The 18474-nt window shown below is 31.5% G+C and overlaps 2 protein-coding genes across 3 annotated transcripts; one reads left to right on the top strand and one right to left on the bottom strand.

The window, feature by feature from the left end:
• Positions 1–1432: 1432 nt before the first annotated feature.
• Mo25 (calcium binding protein Mo25) lies at positions 1433–9747 on the bottom strand. 2 transcript variants are annotated; one of them, XM_089651365.1, is made up of 7 exons: positions 9632–9747; positions 9207–9361; positions 9003–9119; positions 8572–8714; positions 7757–7925; positions 4538–4807; positions 1433–4298 (listed from the first exon to the last, which is right to left on the bottom strand). In XM_089651365.1, exons 2-7 carry the CDS (start codon positions 9333–9335, stop codon positions 4119–4121), a joined length of 1008 nt encoding a protein of 335 aa, XP_089507491.1. In that variant the 5' UTR covers positions 9336–9361; positions 9632–9747; the 3' UTR covers positions 1433–4118. The 2 variants fall into 2 exon arrangements, with proteins under 2 accessions (XP_089507491.1, XP_089507490.1); XM_089651364.1 differs by having other exon boundaries at positions 9207–9741.
• Positions 9748–10539: 792 nt separating this feature from the next.
• Positions 10540–18091, top strand: Paf-AHalpha (Platelet-activating factor acetylhydrolase alpha). Its single transcript, XM_089631225.1, has 4 exons — positions 10540–10759; positions 10841–11047; positions 11668–11790; positions 14008–18091. The coding sequence occupies exons 1-4, from the start codon at positions 10694–10696 to the stop codon at positions 14287–14289; spliced, it is 678 nt and encodes a 225-aa protein (XP_089487351.1). The 5' UTR covers positions 10540–10693; the 3' UTR covers positions 14290–18091.
• Positions 18092–18474: the final 383 nt, after the last annotated feature.

Below are 18474 nucleotides of genomic sequence, written 5' to 3' on the forward strand. Positions count from 1 at the left end.
TATATACAAAATTAACACCATTACCTTTACACTACCACATACAGTAACTGAATGTCATTAACCCATTGGCATATGCACTGCACAGGACGCTGCAAGGAGTGGAGGTCCACCCGTATTTTACCCACATTAAACAAACATTGCTCTGAAAGGGCAGAGCAAAGTGTTAAACGAAGAAACAGAAATAATGTTTTAACAAAAATTGGTACGCCGATGGGTAGATGTAGTATTTATTTAATGTTTCAATTCACTGTTTGTGTTCTTGAAGAACATGTGTAATTCTTTCGATGTGAGGATTATGTACAGCCAGAACTATGACTGGAAGATATTGTCAAAAAAAAATATTATTTTTAATTTGCTAACCCAAGTGAAGGAGCATTTAAAAATAGTATACTCTTGAGACGACTCTGTAATTTGCTCGATTAACGATTTATTTGGAATATTAATGATAGTTTACAGTGCCTAAATAAACATGAACAAAATAATACAAAGGACTTTCTCGCCAACACCAAATCCTTCAGTATTAAGCCTCAAAATGTTTTGAAGAATCATTTAACCTAATAATCATATACTTAATGCATTATTTGCAATATCATGTGTAATTTTTACGAGAAATAGGATAATTTGGCACAAGTAAAATGAGTATTATCTTTTAGTATTCAGGTTGTTTGAAGCGTATTTAAAACCCACATATTGGGGGATAGAGAAAGTCTCAACAGCCTTTCATACAGCAATTTTACACATCTTTGCCAAACGTTCATTACTATCTAAAATTATCATAAATAATAAATGTTGATACTATGTATTCATTGTTTGATTATTATTACCTGACCTTGGCGCATACTACTTATTAGAAAGTTCCATTCTCGAGGCGCAGTACGGTCCAGCAACTACATTGCCACATCATGAGATTAATGATTGATGTATTGCTTGCAGTAAAGTAGAAGCACAGGTTGAAAACAAACCAGAGTATTTATGGAGAGGGCTTTTACTAGCTGTGGATTGCGAGATCTGTTTTCCTCGAACATCCTTCCTATTCTGGAATTTCTGTGTTCATTTGAGCAATGATCGCTCAAACATATCTTCATTTCTCACGTTTTGGAAGTTGTCTGCAGACGAATTTTCAAATATTTGTCAAAAATCAAACAATTACAATATCAAATAATCAGAATAAAATAGTTATTTTTGATTTTACATTAAAAATATTAAATTTGTAATAACTGAAAAAACACACATAGGTATATATATATGTGTGTGTGTGTTATATATATAACAAAAACAGTGAAATTAAATAAATAGCAGTTCTGGTCTTTATAAACTATATTTCTGCATTTTTAACCACAAATAAATACAAAATCAAGCATGTGGTTTTTTGTGAATTACATGATGTGTTATTGAGCTAATTTTAAAGGGAAGCAAAATGTTGAGTAAATAAATAATACATTTTAAAATTAATATTTCAAATGACTTTATTGGATAAATATGCTTAAATAAATATAATAAAATTTACATTCCTTAACCCCAAAGCCCATAAAAATCTAAAGCAAAACTATACATCTTATGAAAATTAGGTACAAATTAGTTCTAAAAGTGTGTGATGGATGGAAAATATTACAGAACAAAGGCAGAAAGGCTACTTCATTTTTTGAAAACCGAAAGTATTAACATAATGAAAGAAATTGTATTTTATAAAAGTGTGTATACAAACTCTTCTAAGTATTGAATCATTCTAGATCTCATGGTCCTACCTCTTTGTTTTGCCAACTTTCAGGATTTATAATATTAGTCAATATACATTATTATTTCTTCATCATTTTCTCTCAAAAACATTTAAAATGGAAAACACATAAAATTATAAATTATCACCGATTTGTCTCAAATGAATTCAATCAAATGTTCACAATCCATTGAATTACTTTAACAATGTAAACATAATTTACATTAAACATTTAATTTAGAATTAAAAAATAATTAACCTTCATAATTCCTACAAACTGAATAACTAAATTATTTTAAATAATCATTCAATACATTATAGTAAAATTGTAGAACTTTTCTAATATTGGCTACATAGATACGGTATCCAGCCACACAATAGTGGAGTGGGTAAAGCTAAATACTCAAGAGCATTGGAAGCATTAATAGCATTCTGGACTACCCATAAGACTATAGGTATAGAATATTACCCATTAAGGCTAAGGATTATTTTTATTTAGTCACTTCAACACTTAACTCAAAAAGTACGATGCATTTTATGGTTTCTGTGAGATTGGACAATTTCAATTGGCATCTAGATGTGGATTTCTGACTAGTTCATTCGTCGAAATATTGTCTGATAAATACCAAATGTTTGCAATAAGGAACTCCAGTGAAAAATATATATGTACCTGCATATTCATATATATCGCAGATTCTGAATGTATATCTTTTGTTATACGTAGAATTAAAATCTCTTCATTTAAAAACGATTCAAAATATAAGAGATTTAGTTTTTACTCACGGGTCGATCGGCTGCGTGCATTAAGAATACAGACAATTTCATGCTGTGTGGACTCGCACTCAGGTCACCACTGCGATATACAAATTATTCCAAAATAATTCACATGCTTGCTAATTATTTATTTTGAGATTTGTTGATTTCATACTGACCCGTGTGGGAATGGCCTTACTGTTAACCGACAAAACCTAGGTACGTATGACATCACGGGTACCTCATTTTGGCAGGTTTTGAAAAATTTAAGCATTGAAAATTATTTTAACTATGAAAACAACATTTATAAAGAAAAATAAAAATACTACTATTTAAGATAAAAGGTGAATTCATTAAAAAAAGTGGAATTCCTTGTGTCCTACTTCATTACCAGGGCACTGAGTGTTTTAATATTTAAGGGGTAAATTGCTCTATTACTACTTACTGCGATAACATTCAATTTGCATTCTCTTTATTTTACAACAGACATTAACAAATTGTACATTGGGATTCGGACCAGTAAGTAATTATTGTAGGTTAAATAACACATTCTTAGTTTAGAAGTATAGCACCTTGCCAAACGGGGATTGTAGAGTTCGGATGGGTTTTATAAAAATTTAAACTGACTGGAAAGAGAGTAAAATGTCAAATGCATATTATGTATTATCTTATTTGGAAGTTCATAAACTTTTGGAATTAAAAAAAAAACGAAATTACTTGTGAAAATATCGATTCAGACACACTGGGAAGGCATTGGGGAACTCGACGACTCTTGATTCCACGTTGGTCTAATAGTTAAAGATAATGGGTAAGGCTTGATTTTGTCCGAATGTTATTGTTTACTGAAACATTTCAAAGCAAAGACATTTTGTATCATAACTAAAATGCTCACCTTTGATGGCTAGCTAGACTACTTTGGAATTCCTATATTTTATGCGGGTTTTGCTTTATATAATATAAGCCCATTCACCTAAGGATACAAGGCATTATAACACCGTATAAAACAATTCAGAGAATGTTTACTGCTATGAAAATATGCAAACAAACATAGCATCTTAACATATTAGCAGTATAATGTTGTGTGCAAAATGTTGCAAAAAAATAAAGCTAAAAGTTACAACATAATAATTCATTAAAACACTATCTAGTATGCTCTCAAAATAATTGAAACCAAGAATTGAACAATTAATAACAAGGAAATGACTTGTATAAAAAGAAGCAAACCTAAGGCACGCCTCAGCTCATGTGCCACCATCTCGCAGTAGCAGTAGCAGTAGCAGTATTATAGATGGCTACAGATTCTCACCAGACAACACACTTTATACCAAACATTAAATGTAATGAATCTGCGCTACTGAATTATGCGAGTTGCACAAGAACTGTACAGTGTTAATACTGTATTTTGCAACTTAAGGTTAAGTTTAATCTCAGCATATTATGCCATACATTCAATGGTGGCACTGTCTTTACTTGATTTAAATGAATGTGTAATTACATAGAGATGTCTCACTGTATTGCTTGATGTATGAAAGATGTTTACATTAATCAACTAAAATAAAAGATATTCTAATATCTTATCAATTCGAAGGCATTGTAGACAGGTTTTGGGAGGAAGTTCACGTATTATCAATTTGATGAAATGCATTAAATGTTAGTGGTCTGACGGCTTTAATTCCTTAATCTGTTTAATTAGATAAGCCTTTTCATCATTGAACTGCTCGTCCTCCGAGCGATCGGTGTGGAACTTGGTCAGGAAGTCCACTAGTTTGTCTTGGTTACGCAGCAAGATATCCAAAATTGGCTTTGGCTTATTTGGATTTGCAACAAACACCTGAAACAAACATATGTTTACCATTCAATCACACCTATATCAATATTTACCAGAATATGTCAACAGCCAAATGAATTATTGTTAAGAACTGGAAGAAAATAATATGCCCAAAAAAATATTTTATGACATAAAAATATTAAAATAATTGGAGCATAAATAAGTACAAACACAGCAATAGTGTAAATTGGAAAGTCACATAAATTACAATAATCAACGAAGATAAAGAAAGAACAACTCACCTTGAACACGTGGAAGGCTTCAAATTGGATATTCCTGGATTTTTCTTTAAGCATATTCATCATGAGCTTCAGATTGTCAGGGTTGGAGATGTACCTGGTCATGACGGAGAAGTTGTGCCTGTCCAGCAACAGTTCTCCCAGGAGTTTTAAACTCTGTCTTCTTGTCACATAGTTTTCAGAATTAAGGAGCCTTTGATAATGGCCAAAGACTTTATCATAATTCGCTTCCAAAAATTCAGAGCACAACAATTTATGTCTTGTCAGCAGTTCCTGTAATAAAATTAAAAAATATTATGAAATTTCTGCCATTGATTAACATCAGCCAAATGATATGTAAAACTTTTTGTACCAAGACACTGTCTGCTGAATTCAACATGCACCAAAAGAATCACATGTTTTTTGGAATTTTTGTGTATTAAGAGGAAGGTACAAGCCAAAATTGTATATATACTTGGTATACCTTATATTGTAGGTAATAGGCATTAAAATCGCTTGACAAACGGAGTCTAGAAACCTTTGATTTCAAGCACAAAACTGGTTTTTATTTATTTTGTAAATAATTTTATAACAAAGCAAAAAGTTAATCAAGTGAAACTGTCACAGATAATCTTAGCTATAATACTGTATTTTTTAAAAGTTGTTTCCTTTATGTGTTCATACATTTCTATTGAAAAAAAAAATTCTTTTAATAGTTTCCATTTATATTTTTAATTGGGTGATTTATTTTTTTATTTGTATTCTACTCAAGCAAAACGATAGGACACCCTTAAATTTATCTAACACATATTTTTTGGTATTCATAATGTACACCAATTCGTTGTAAAAATTAATCAAAATAGTGATTTGGCATTAAGCTTCGCCTTAAGACACTATCGGATGAATTCAGCATGCACCAAAACAATTGCATGTTTATATAATCTCAAAGTGACTTTAGCAAATCCTTAAAAAGACAATGGTTTATTATTTGCAAAAACTGAAATACTAAACAGGTAAGCCTTATATTTTGCCCTAAATTTGAAAGTTGGCAAAACATTTAAATTCGGAGCAAAGTCGTTTTACACAACGGCCGATTTAGTGGGGCGGAACCTAAAAAAACATTGTTTGCAGAGCAGAGACGCAAAAATCTGCAGCAGCCGGTTTTAAGCTATTATGAATATCTTTCATACTAGGTATTAAGAGTACAGGTAAAAAAACAGACATTTTGGTTTATTACATTTGTCAATCTTTGGGACAAAACCTTCAAATGGTATCAAAATAAAAAAAAATATATTTCAATCCAAAATAGGCAAAAGTTTGTAATAATACAATTGAAATTATTATGTTTTAGATTGGTATTAGAAGAAATAGTCAATTTATATCTTAATTTTTGTCTTAATAACTATCTAATAAAGTAATTAGTAAAAAATATTTTTTTTGTATTTTATTTAATCACCAAATAAAAGTAATCATTTTATAAATTTGAAATTGCTCTTTTGATAATTTGCTGTTTTTGACCTGGTTATTCTTTATGCACTGTCGAAATTTGTCAAATGTTTCATTTAAACGTATTCTTGAAAGTTGAAAGGTTGAAGAGACGATTATATTGGCAGCCCTGTAAATATTGTCTATGTTTCTGATGTTTTTGATGTTTCTATGGTTATAGTTTGAAATGTCAAAAACCAAACATGAACACGTAATTTTTATGCTAACATTAGTTTCGACATCTAGAGCTGAAGAAAGGGATGGGGGACGGAGACACAATGACTACCAGCCAACGTACTAAGACTTTGTTAAGTCTAAAATTCCTGACAAATTAGCTAAAGAATCGAGCCTCTGGCGGAACGTTCTTGTTGGTCTCAAAGCAGCTGCTTCATCTAACATCGCCGGTAAATCATCCATTATACGGGACTTTAAAACAATTTGGTAAAAATATTCGACGCGCGGGAAACGATCTTAGGCTAGGAGATTTAATACTAGAATTTGACAGCCGTCAAAGACAAGTTAGTGTTGACTGGTTCGACACGCTCGTTGTTTAAGTGGAATGACTTTTGACATTTGGCATCTAAGCGTCAAAGTCTACCTTGACGAGATTCGAGAATAAGAATGTCGACCAATCTATGTACTTTTGACGGCGATTGTGAGCTGCCTGGATTGGAAAATCGAGCACCTGTACTCTTCATACTTAGTATGATAGATTATATAATTTAATGAGCAGGCAGCATTCTGCTGATATGCTCATATCTGATTTCACGATAAGTTTAACAGTACATATGTATATAATACATTAGTTCTGAAGATCCTGTTGTGGAAAGACATCTAATGGGCAGATTAAATTTAATAAAAATCGTAACATCTTTCCATTCTGTGATACCAAAATTCAGTCAATACAGTGGGTGATTCTATAAAACAGTGAACAGTATTAACCTGGGTATTATCCAATGTATTGTAAATATTTGAACAAAATGTTTCCCAATGCAGTAATTTTTTTAAACTACTATGTCCAATTAGTGATAATGTTACCATGATAACAACTCTAAACTAATAACTAACATTGAAAATAGACCAAAGATTTCACTTTTTTCTTATAGATAAACATTGGTAATTTTTAAAAGTACATACAATTCTTTCCTAAGTACCCAATAAAATTCTGTATAATCGTAAAACTAACCATTTACTTGTTTTCATTTGATATCTTCAATATTCTTAAGATAAATAATAATTTCTTTATAATACTCCGAGATAGGGTATCAATTTAAAAAATTTTTCACTTCAATGAAATGTGAATTATATGACATTGTGTTCAAACAATAGTCCTCCGACCAGAGCCAGTGGGACTGTGGCACTCCTAATGTGGGAATGTTGTAAGCCAGTAGGAAAAGATGAAGGCGAAGGTTGGAAAATATCTAAACGAACACAGCTAAGATTATTCCGATCAATGATGGTCTCTCACTGCATTCTCTTGCAGTTTTGAGAGTAACATACATTCTAGAACTGGGGTTTTCTAATTATTCTGTGTGAAAACAACCAAAGAGATTTAATCCATTCTTGTTGTGGTTCACTGGGTTTTAAACATTTGAGTCCAGAACCAATAATCGCTCTGTCATTGAGTTACTGATTTTAATTGGTAAATGATTTGTATAGTGCCCCCTGTGCACAGTTTTTGCAGATTAATGCGCTTTTGTCCAGAAAAATCTCAGAACAGCATTAATGAAAATATAATGATTCTAGAAAGTTTTGTACCTTAAATGTAGAAAAGGCATCGGAGGCGATATCAAAAGTAGAAACTTCAACATATCTAAAGAAGTTAAAAAAATCTTCTGAATAAAGCATTATTTTTGCCAAGGCTTCATATCTGGCGCATTCCCTCAGCATGGTTCCTCCATTTAAGGCAATTTCTTGATGCTCGTATCTGAAAATAAATTTAAACATTATTTGTTATTGACTGTTGTCGATGTTCATGACGAACATGACGAAAGATAGGTACAGACAAGAGACGTAACCTCATAATATACGCTATATCAGGATATCCCTTACCATATATTGCCAGTGTGAATATATGCTGGGAGAGATATGGTGATATAGGCCAAGCCCACATATATTATTACGAGGTCTATGAGTAGCTCAAATGTCAAAATATAATACCAAGGTCAGATTTGTCAGTTCTAATATTTTAAAGGAAACGGTCTTAAAGGAAAGGAACTCTCACTGATAATCGGAAAATTTTCTACTAGAAAGTCTGCAGTGAAGTTTTAACTTTTTTTTATAAAAGCTAACAATCAGTATTTGAAATAAATTCTATATGTATAAGCATCCCACTGTGAATATCGTGTCTGCATTCAAGGTATTTAATCAGCTTGGGGTCGGAAAACATTGTCATGTCGATAAAACCATCAAATATGCATATTTTTATCATTAAAAGTTGTTGTTTTGTACAAAATCAATCATTTCTGCTAAAAATTAAGTTTCAACTAGTGTTAGCCAGTTGTCAACTGCTATTATTAACAATAATTGATGTGTTATGATATAATATTTGCAACAAGGATATTAAGACTTACCCTGTCATCAGTGTGAACAGTATTTCAGGTTTGGTGCAGATATATTCCACAGTGGGTGACCTTGTCCCGATCTGTCGACGCAGAACATTGTTAAACACCTGAGCTACGTCCTTCTTGCCTTCAAAGTCAATTCGATTCAGGTTCTAAAACAAGAGGAGATGATGTACTAATTAGTTTCACACCTACAAGACAATGTTAAAATTAGATGAAAAGAACTGACTGGGTTTATTAATGTCAACAAGCTGACTGTCAATATTGTGATAAGTTTAACCATCCTAATTTAATATAGATTATTAGTAGTCTGTGAAGTTAAACAAATCTTCACACTGCCAGATCAAGTGGTAGAAGAAATAATATTACTAATAAGAACCGCAAAGAAATCTTATACCTCGGTTTTATAGAGAAAAATAAAATTCGCATATTTACAATACCTGGATCAGAAGTAGCAGCAGATTGGTGTTATACAATTCCTGCGCCAACTGGGCAACTATGATGTCAGTTTGAGGCTCTGCATCAGATGTGCCATAGAGCATATTCTTTATCAAAACCTAAAAGTTGTAAAACGATTATTAGCAAAATTTGATTCATGTGACAGGAGTGTATTGCAGTTGTTTAGGTTCAAGATCAATACTTACAAGATTTTTGCTAACATCCTCCTGAGCTTTTTCAGCTTTCTTATCCCCTCTCTCTAAGGCACTGACTGCATCCTTCAGAGATCGAACTAACTCCGAAGGACTCTTTTGAGACTTACCGAAGAGAGGCATAGTCTTTCAATGATCTCGAGAGCGAACTGAAGAGAAATCAATTTCTACATATGATTAAGGTCGCACTAGTTCATTCGTTAGGAATGATATATTCGAATTAGAACACAGTGACAAGCACTTAATGATTAAATAGGAATTATTTAACTGCTGATAAAACGAAAATATGTCCACTATAAAATCGCCAATGACATTTAGAGCGATTCGAATGCGTTCCGAGTGTTGTCGATAATGCAAACCTTATCACGTTTTAAATAATGAAAGTAAATAACTGCTGGTTTTGATTCGAAGTGTCTTACACTGCTAGGTAGTATTATTATCAATAATTGATTAGAATTGTAGTATCGCAGAATACCAAGAAACTATCGCCATAATACACTAGACAAGTTCAAGGTAAAATTTCTCTTAATTTTTGCATCCATGGAATCGCAGACACCAACCACAGAACCTAAATTTTAGGAAAAATAAATAATTTTTTAAGTACGTACTTGTTTTGCAGACGTTTTGAATTTTTATCAAATTAATAAAGACCTAATCAGGTATTTTTCGCGACTTATGGAAATGTTTGAACGAAGTTATAGGTATAAAACGAATATGATGGAAAAAAATAGTAAGCTGAATATGGAACTGCTTGTGGCCTCACAGTTTAAATACCTGGAATATGTTTTTAGAAAAGACATGAAGGATATTAAAGATATGGAGTGACAAAGGAGAGCAATCAGTATAGATTATTTATGAGGGCCGGAATGCCCTCAAGGCGGTTTTACCATGTAGTGAAGATGTTAAAAAATTGCTCTTTAAGGCGTACTGCACTGCCCTATATACGTCTGAATTCTTGGCACAATATCCAGCGTTTAGTTTAAGTGCTATGTTAACTATTTTATTTTATTTATCCCATATTCATTTTTATGCTACAATGTAGTTCCTTTACAATTAGGCTTTTATGTGGCAAATAGAGTATTGTACTCACCGCTCTGTTCAGATGAATTAAAGAAATATTTTTACTATTATGGTAATAATGTGTGACTAGATTTGTCCATTAGTGTGTTTTAAAACCTAAACAAAAAGCTTTTCTTATAAAAAATACAAATATAATATAATATATGTATTCCACATGTTCGTTCAGAATTACCCCGCAATGATATATGGCTAGTTTCGTTTTTCAAGTAACTTGTCAAATTCCAATAAAAAAATATTTACACGAATTTGGCTGTCATTTGACGTTTAGCGCGGGTGGCTCGATTTAATACATTTATCGCATTTTAAATAATATATATTTACAAAAAAAACAATATATTTTGCTTCACAAATTTAGATTTTTTTTAGTATTTCTTTAATTTTTATTCATCTTGCGACTCAAAATGAATTCTTGTGCAGTGGCAGTCGCTGCAAAGGACAATGACGGCGACGATAGATGGCTGAGCATTGTAGGAGAAACAGTAAAACTTAATTTAATACCGTATACTTTAAATATCAATGGGAATGTAATTTATTGTTTTAATTTCTAGCATAATCGTTTTCTTTTGGACGCGAGAGACAAAGATCCAGAGGTTATTTTTCTAGGAGATTCAATTCTCCAATTTCTGGAGCATACTGAAATATGGAACCAGTGGTTTGCTCCCCTCCATTCTTTGAACTTCAGTATTCATAAAGATCAGACGCAAAATGTACTCTGGCGAATCGTCAACGGAGAATTGGATAATGTCCACCCAAAGGTAAATTAATTAAATTTTCATTTATCAACTGTTTTTTTATTGAAACAATTCTTTGTTGTAAAGCCTCTGCTTCAGATCTTGCTATTTTATTTATCAAATGTCTCTTATTGAAACAATCTTTGTTGCAAAGCCTTTGCTTCAGATCTTGCTATTTTATTTATCAACTGTCTCTTATTGAAACAATCTTTGTTGCAAAGCCTATGCTTCAGATCTTGTTATTTTATTTATCAACTGTCTCTTATTGAAACAATCTACGCTGCAAAGCCTATGCTTCAGATCTTGTTATTTTATTTATCAACTGTCTCTTATTGAAACAATCTTCGTTGCAAAGCCTATGCTTCAGATCTTGTTATTTTATTTATCAACTGTCTCTTATTGAAACAATCTTCGTTGCAAAGCCTATGCTTCAGATCTTGTTATTTTATTTATCAACTGTCTCTTATTGAAACAATCTTCGTTGCAAAGCCTCTGTTTTGGATCTTGCTATTTTATAATTTTCTCCAAATTCTCACATATTTTACAGAATATGTTGAAAATTTAAAGGCTTGTTAAGTTATAAATTATTTATATATTGCTAATTCATAAAGTGTTTTTTTGCAAATTATATGTTTCTTCTACAGGTGATTGTGTTACACGTTGGAACAAATAACATTGAATTCACAGAATCGGAAACGGTTGAAGGCATCTTGGAAATAGTTCATACAATAAGACTAAAACACCCAAATGTGTATATCATCGTTCCTGTAAGTAGTATTTTGTTAATAATTTTGGAAATTATACAGAAAATAACGTCACGCTTGATATGCACATTTTATTATAAAAAATATTTAGTTTTAGTTACATAAAAATGAGAATTATTTCAGTTTCTGGAAAAGAAAAATAATACATTTTAGTAGCTATTTTGTTAAAAAAATGAATATTTGAACATCTTTATTTCACGCCATGTTTTGACATAATAATATTAAAACAGTTTTTTTTTTTAATTAATCCCGATTAGATTTTAAGGAAATAACTGTTAAAATGCATTATTTTCTATTTCCGGAAACTGAAATTCTACTTCTTATTATTATCCAACCACTAAAAAGTTGAAGTTTATTACAAAGTGTTTTTTTTAAGTGTGTCCCTATTTTCTGTATACTAACCATATATTTTTTTAACTAGATAATTATGGTTTAACGTAGTACATAAGAAGCCAATCTTATTTTGGTTACGTAGGATTTCTTAATATAATTAATGAAGTGTTCATTTATATGTTTGATTTAAAGAATTTAGTTTATGAAAGTCTGATTAAAAACAATTCTTATGTATTTTATTTTTTTACTCTTTTGCTGCCATTGATCTTTTGATCGATACCTTTTGGATTTAGTTTGTTTATGTCATCAACATTTTGTGACCGCCAACCTATTAATTATTGTTGTACACATGAATCTAATTTCTGTTTATATAAGAGAGGGCTTAATAAAATAATAATTATTATTATGTTGCATTAAAAGGTTAGTAAATAAATAAATCTCTTAAAGATGAATGAATTTAAGGAGTTATTTGAAAACTGGAACGTTGAGAGATTACAAAGAATCTTCACTCTAGTGGGCACGGTTTCTGATTGGACAGCTCATTAAGATACTGGTTCTACTCTTTGAGCCAACAGGAACACATCTAGTTGTCAGAATTAGAATTAGAATTTTGGTTAAATGAGCTCTCATGCTGCAATATACCAACTGAAGACCATGAGATGAAATCCTCACAGTTCCACGTTTTTCCAAAAAAATTTCATTTATTGCAACGGTTCTTGTTAAATATTTAAAAAAAAAATCGTATTTCCTTCAAATTGACTGTCAAAAATATTGTACTTTTGTAAAAAAGCAATAGTCCACCAAATTTGTTTGAAAACTGCAAATGACCATTAGTTCACTTTTTTACTGCTGCGTGGCGCTATAATCACTTACTGTGTTATGTTTGGAGTTGCTACCATTCCTAGTAAATACTTCATACTTTCAAAAAAAAACAGCAAATCTTTTGTAAAAACAGCAAATATGTCAAATTGAATTTTTAATAATATTTTCTAAGCCTTCCATTGCTTAGAAGCAAGAAATGATTTATTATTTTTGTCTTTATTGTTGAAATGATTTTTTGCACATTCACCTCAATCCAGCCGAGAGCAGACCAGCCACATTTGAGATGTGGGATAGTTTTAGTTGACTACTCCCATAGATATTATAAAGCTATTCATGTTTGAAAGAAGATCATGTATCATGATGGATGAATACATAGAACCTCTTGAGGGGTGTCCTGCCTTGTTATTGATTAATTTTTATAAATATCTACAAAAAGACATACCAATACTTATTATTGGTGTATCTAACTTTGTTTGAATTAAAGCCCTATAATTGTTTGTTTGTTTTTGTGGATAACATATTTTGATATTAAGCTCTCAAGGTGTGCTATATTGACTGGGCATAATGCTCGTATTTCAGAAGGATAAAGTAGTGTTTGTTTATAAATATTTACATAGTACTATGTTTTTTCATATTATTATTATTATTTTTAAATCAAATGCAAATTTTCAAGTTCATAAAGAACTTTGTATGTATATGGTAGTTGTTTTGCCTTTCAAAAGAACTGTCACACTCCTAGGTCAAGACAAGCTATTGAAAAAGTACAGTCTTATTCGGACCCACTTACCTAAATAGATATTCTGCTGGTGGCTAGACAGGCAGACAGACAGACAGACAGACAGACAGACTGACAGACTGACAGACTGTTCAGTTTGACAATTCCTTCAGAAAGCGAAACACTTGCCAGTAGTAAAAATAAAATGAATACCTGGCAGAACTTAAATCGCATTTTATATGTAAAGTAATAATAATTTATCAAATAGTTTTGTAGAAAATAAGACAGAATTATTTCCTTTAATAGTTAAGATTTGTTTTTAATTTTTTACATATTTTCTTTCTTTTTAGAGTTTACTTCCTAGAGGACAACATCCGAATAAACTTAGGGATAAAAATAATAAAGTCAATGAGATATTGAAAGAAAAGGTGATGAGCATGAATCGGGTGGAGGTGGTGTCCATTGATAAAGGGTTTGTTCAGCCGGACGGTACTATTAGCCACTACGATATGCACGATTACTTACTCCTAACTAATGCGGGCTGTCGAAAGGCTTTCGAGCCTCTCTATGAACTTCTAACGCAAATATTATCTGAAGGGGAAATAGAGAAAGACCTAACCCCCTCAGAATGAACTCATTTCGTAAAATGCAATTATTCTGGTAATTTATTTTATATAAGAATACGAAATTTAATTGTGTAATTATTATGAAATTATAAAAAAAAAACTCAAATTAAAAAGACATATTTAATGGCACTTTTTGCATTCCCAACAGACATACATTAAAATATATATGTTGTAGATTAGTTTATTAAATGCATTTATAGGACCACTCCTGCATAGAAGATACATGTAAAAGTGAGAAGATTGTAGTTTTTGCGGAGTATAATCTCAGGGTTGATTTTACCCATTGTTTTAAATATCAACTCATCGTTTGGCTTGAATTATGTTTATTAATTTTTTGTAATAATATTGGAATTCATATTTTCATAGTTAACTGTAGATCTAGCTGCCTGCTTTCGTAAAAGTTTCGCATGAATTTAAAAAAAACAAAACATTTTTTAAAAGTGTTCTATTGTAGATGTTTCAGCCATATAATGTAATCGAATTTAGATCCTGCATAGAGTGTATAAAGGTGCATTTTTCAGAAATCATTGAGATTTTGTGAAAAAATATTACTCATATTGCTCAGATATGTCAATTTCCTTTTCATAGGCCATTGTACATTATTAGAATAACCAAAAAGCACCCTGCAATAAATTAAACTAAATGATTATATGTACACCTCATTGTATGATGAAATTCATTGAGATTAAGTCTTGGTCTATGGCTGGGTGTAAAGGTGTTGAGTAAAATAAAATATTAATACAATGAGCGTCTCTTTGTGAGATCTCAACAAAATAATAAAAATAGTTTGGGTTGACGCTGAAAGGTTGAGCGTAGGGATGGGCGAAGATGCTAATTTGGTGGTTATAATATCCTAAGCGCAACCTTAAACAGCTCAAACCGTGTTTGAAATTTTGTATCGTGTTTAAATAAATTTGTAATGAATCAGTGAATACTATTATGTATCATCATTACAATATCTTGACATTTTTTGTTTGTTTTTTATGATAATTTTAATTACCTATTTTTTTATGAAAGTTAAATATACCACCAAGATCTCATACCTGTTTCCAATGCTACATTAAAATAAAATATTTAATTTATGAAAAATATTTATTTACATACTTATTGAGCGTAAACAGTACCTATACAATAATCCAAATTTAGTTTTGTAGATATTTTTGAATTCTTGTTTGATACAGTATTTTTTTTCAAAGTTTTTATATTAATTTAAAATATTTCAATATTGTTTTAACAAAGATATTAGAAGAACGAGATATGCTACGTTGGCCGCCGGACCGTAGGCGGAGTACTACGTAATTAGGGTACTTTGAATACTATCGGGACGTGTACGCACAGAAATCTGTTCTATGTATTAGTGCGGATACCTTAGCGTAAGCGAAGGTGTGCAGTAGTATTGGTGAACAAAACCGGCGACACTGGGGAAAACAATTCCACACAGTATGAACTGCTCATAGCAAATCTCGTTCTTCTAATATCTTTGTTAAGATGCTTTACAAAAGTGTTTTGTCATTGTGCAGGGAATATTTCTTAATAACATTCTTGATTGTTCAGAATTTCGGTTCAACTTAGATATTACATGTACCAAAAGAAATTGAATTTCTTTTTGTCTTTCATAGACTGTTGTGCTATCAAAAAAGAACAGAAATAATTACTGAAAAATTATATAATAATGAATGCTTTTTTTCAACCAGAGTAAAATTACAACAGATAACACTTCTGCAATGACAATGTAAAATAAAAATCAATAATCTTTAAGCCAAAGACACATCACACTATACGCATCAACTCTTCTCTGGGTGTGGCCTATACAGATTATATGTTAAGATGTTATACTACTCTATAATCTTCCCCTCCATACGGCAGAAGGGGTCAAATCAATTGCGGAGCCGCAGAAAATCATTTCTTTATACGGGATCTCTCACCTCGACAGCTGACAGCCGCGTGATCACGGCGCACCATAAATTGATCATTTTCAAATATCACCCGGTAAGCAGATCACGGCATATCATCGTCGTCACGCCCACACTTATAACACATCATCTGTCAGGTGTGAAAAGTCTGTATGGGATTGTACGGCGAGCGATATAGTGTTTTAAAAAAACACTTTGATGTGTATAGCGTAATGTGTCACCACCCTAACTCTGAATTTGATGAATCTTTTTTAACAACCCTTTGTTTATTTACTTGATTCTATTTGTTAATAGATTCACTTTATTATGAGCGAGTTGTTAGATATCATTTTGCTAATAATTTGATCTTAATCAACTTAATTTAGTTTGATAAAGATCTACGATACATTCCAGTGTCAATGCAAGTATGGCATTTTCTTAAATAATGAACTTGAATATTCGTTTTGTATAGAAGATGAATTTTCCGCTTTCATGGTGAATTTATTACTTTGTATTTACTTAACTTAAATATATTTGCCATCTGAATTATTTATAAGCCATTCAATATTTAAAGAACACAGGGCATTCCAAAATAATCTTACTTATTAGATTCTTATGTGTCAGTTCGGCATTGGTATAGTTAAACATGGTGTAAGGCCGGTTTAGCAAAAAATAAATAAATCAATTTTTCACTATTCCGACTATACACGCTGCGTAATATTTATTCCGCATTTATAAATAAGACGGTACATGTTTACTTATTCCATGACTATGATTATGGTATATCTATTAGTTACTAAATTAAGTGTTTAAAAAATATTAATATGTCGTTAAATTCTTTTGAGAAGAGGAAGTATATTTTTATACTTTGATTTCAACAGTAAATTATTACTTACAAGGCTGGTGTTTTTGGGGTTTCGGGTTTCTATACAAATGTATTTTCCTGCTCACACTAAGTTTATGAAAATCTCAATCATGTTATGGTGGCTTTGCCCTAAATGGGGATAACATTATTTAAATGGGTAAATCGCAACAAAAATGATTTCATTTTTAACATTGTGGTGGAGACATTGCTTTTTAACTTGATTGCGTGCGTAATAAAATCAGGAAACTGCATTTGTGTTAATACCTCTGAAATCACCTCCTTCCTGAACAATAATCTGAACCATTGCAGATATTATGCACTTTCTTAATCTATTTATCTAAAGAAGAGTGTCTGTGGCGGGAAGGAGGGGTGGATTTGATTTTTATACAAATCAATAATTTTTATACCGAGATTGATGAAATTTTGCACACTTGACCTTCAAAATAAGAGAAAGGTCACTGTCTACATGAGATTTCGAAAAACCACCCCATCCCGTTTTTCCACCCCTTAAAGCAGATTTTTGATACTTAATGAAATTTTGCACTCTAGATATTTAAAATAAGAGGAAAATTACTATCAACATCTGATTTTGAAAAATCCTCGCTGTAGTCCCCGGCGTTGCTGGGGATTTTACTATTATTTTATAAAAATAAGCTTTGATTTATCTTTTTCTAAATGAACTTTTTCAAATCATAAAAAAGTTTGCCTCAGTTAACCAAGAGCGTAAACATAAAATATTGTTTAAGGCCATGAGACTTTGCTTAAGTGAACCTAAAAGTGTGTATTGGCTACTAGGAATTAAATTAGCATTTGTGATATTTGAATAAATATTTGTATTTAATAGCATTGCTTTTTTCACATGGTGTACATCCGAAGACTGTTGTTTTGAATATAATGAAAATAATGTGATGAACAAGTCTTTTGTTAAAAAGAGACTAGAAGAATACTTTTCAATGAATTTACTCAGTGAAAATTGGATACTGCTTGGATTTTTGTATATTTTGTGCCTGGTATGATATCACCAAAGAAAAGCAAAATAAAGCTCAATTTATACATTTTGTTTTATTTTATACTAAGCGGTAAGCATGCTGGCAGACTGTCAGACTTGCAGGTTCTAATTTGTAAGGCAATATACGCAAGGTGGCACACATATATTGGCACCGTCCCGAGAATATGCAAGCCATCAAGGGAATACTGTTGCTTTGTCCAACGAAGCCATTAAATTGAACTCCACTTTAAGGCATCGGCATCCAAATCTTTCTTTCTTCGAAAAAGATCAGTTTTGTAAAAACTTGCCAAATCAAGAAAATCTGGATGGTTTAAGTTCATCAACTCCTAATTTCTATTTTTGCCAACATATCTTACAGGTACCAGTCGTACGGAAGGGTGATGGGCACTTCCGATTTTTTGTTTGTTTTTTGATACCATGATCTA

This window comes from Hesperophylax consimilis, chromosome 4, assembly GCF_061612785.1.
Source record: "Hesperophylax consimilis isolate HC1 chromosome 4, BYU_Hcon_1.0, whole genome shotgun sequence".
NCBI lineage: Eukaryota > Metazoa > Arthropoda > Insecta > Trichoptera > Limnephilidae > Hesperophylax > Hesperophylax consimilis.

What these genes read in the sequence shown, in the direction of transcription:
- Mo25 (XM_089651365.1), bottom strand. Translation starts at nt 9,335, where the DNA reads ATGCCTCTCTTCGGTAAGTCTCAAAAGAGTCCTTCGGAGTTAGTTCGA. An exon ending in AGGATGTTAGCAAAAATCTT is followed by an intron (nt 9,120 to 9,206) that starts GTAAGTATTGAT and finishes TACAACTTTTAG; the next exon opens with GTTTTGATAAAGAATATGCT. An exon ending in TGCTGCTACTTCTGATCCAG is followed by an intron (nt 8,715 to 9,002) that starts GTATTGTAAATA and finishes CTCTTGTTTTAG; the next exon opens with AACCTGAATCGAATTGACTT.
- Paf-AHalpha (XM_089631225.1), top strand. Translation starts at nt 10,694, where the DNA reads ATGAATTCTTGTGCAGTGGCAGTCGCTGCAAAGGACAATGACGGCGAC. An exon ending in ACGATAGATGGCTGAGCATT is followed by an intron (nt 10,760 to 10,840) that starts GTAGGAGAAACA and finishes TTTAATTTCTAG; the next exon opens with CATAATCGTTTTCTTTTGGA. An exon ending in TGGATAATGTCCACCCAAAG is followed by an intron (nt 11,048 to 11,667) that starts GTAAATTAATTA and finishes TTTCTTCTACAG; the next exon opens with GTGATTGTGTTACACGTTGG.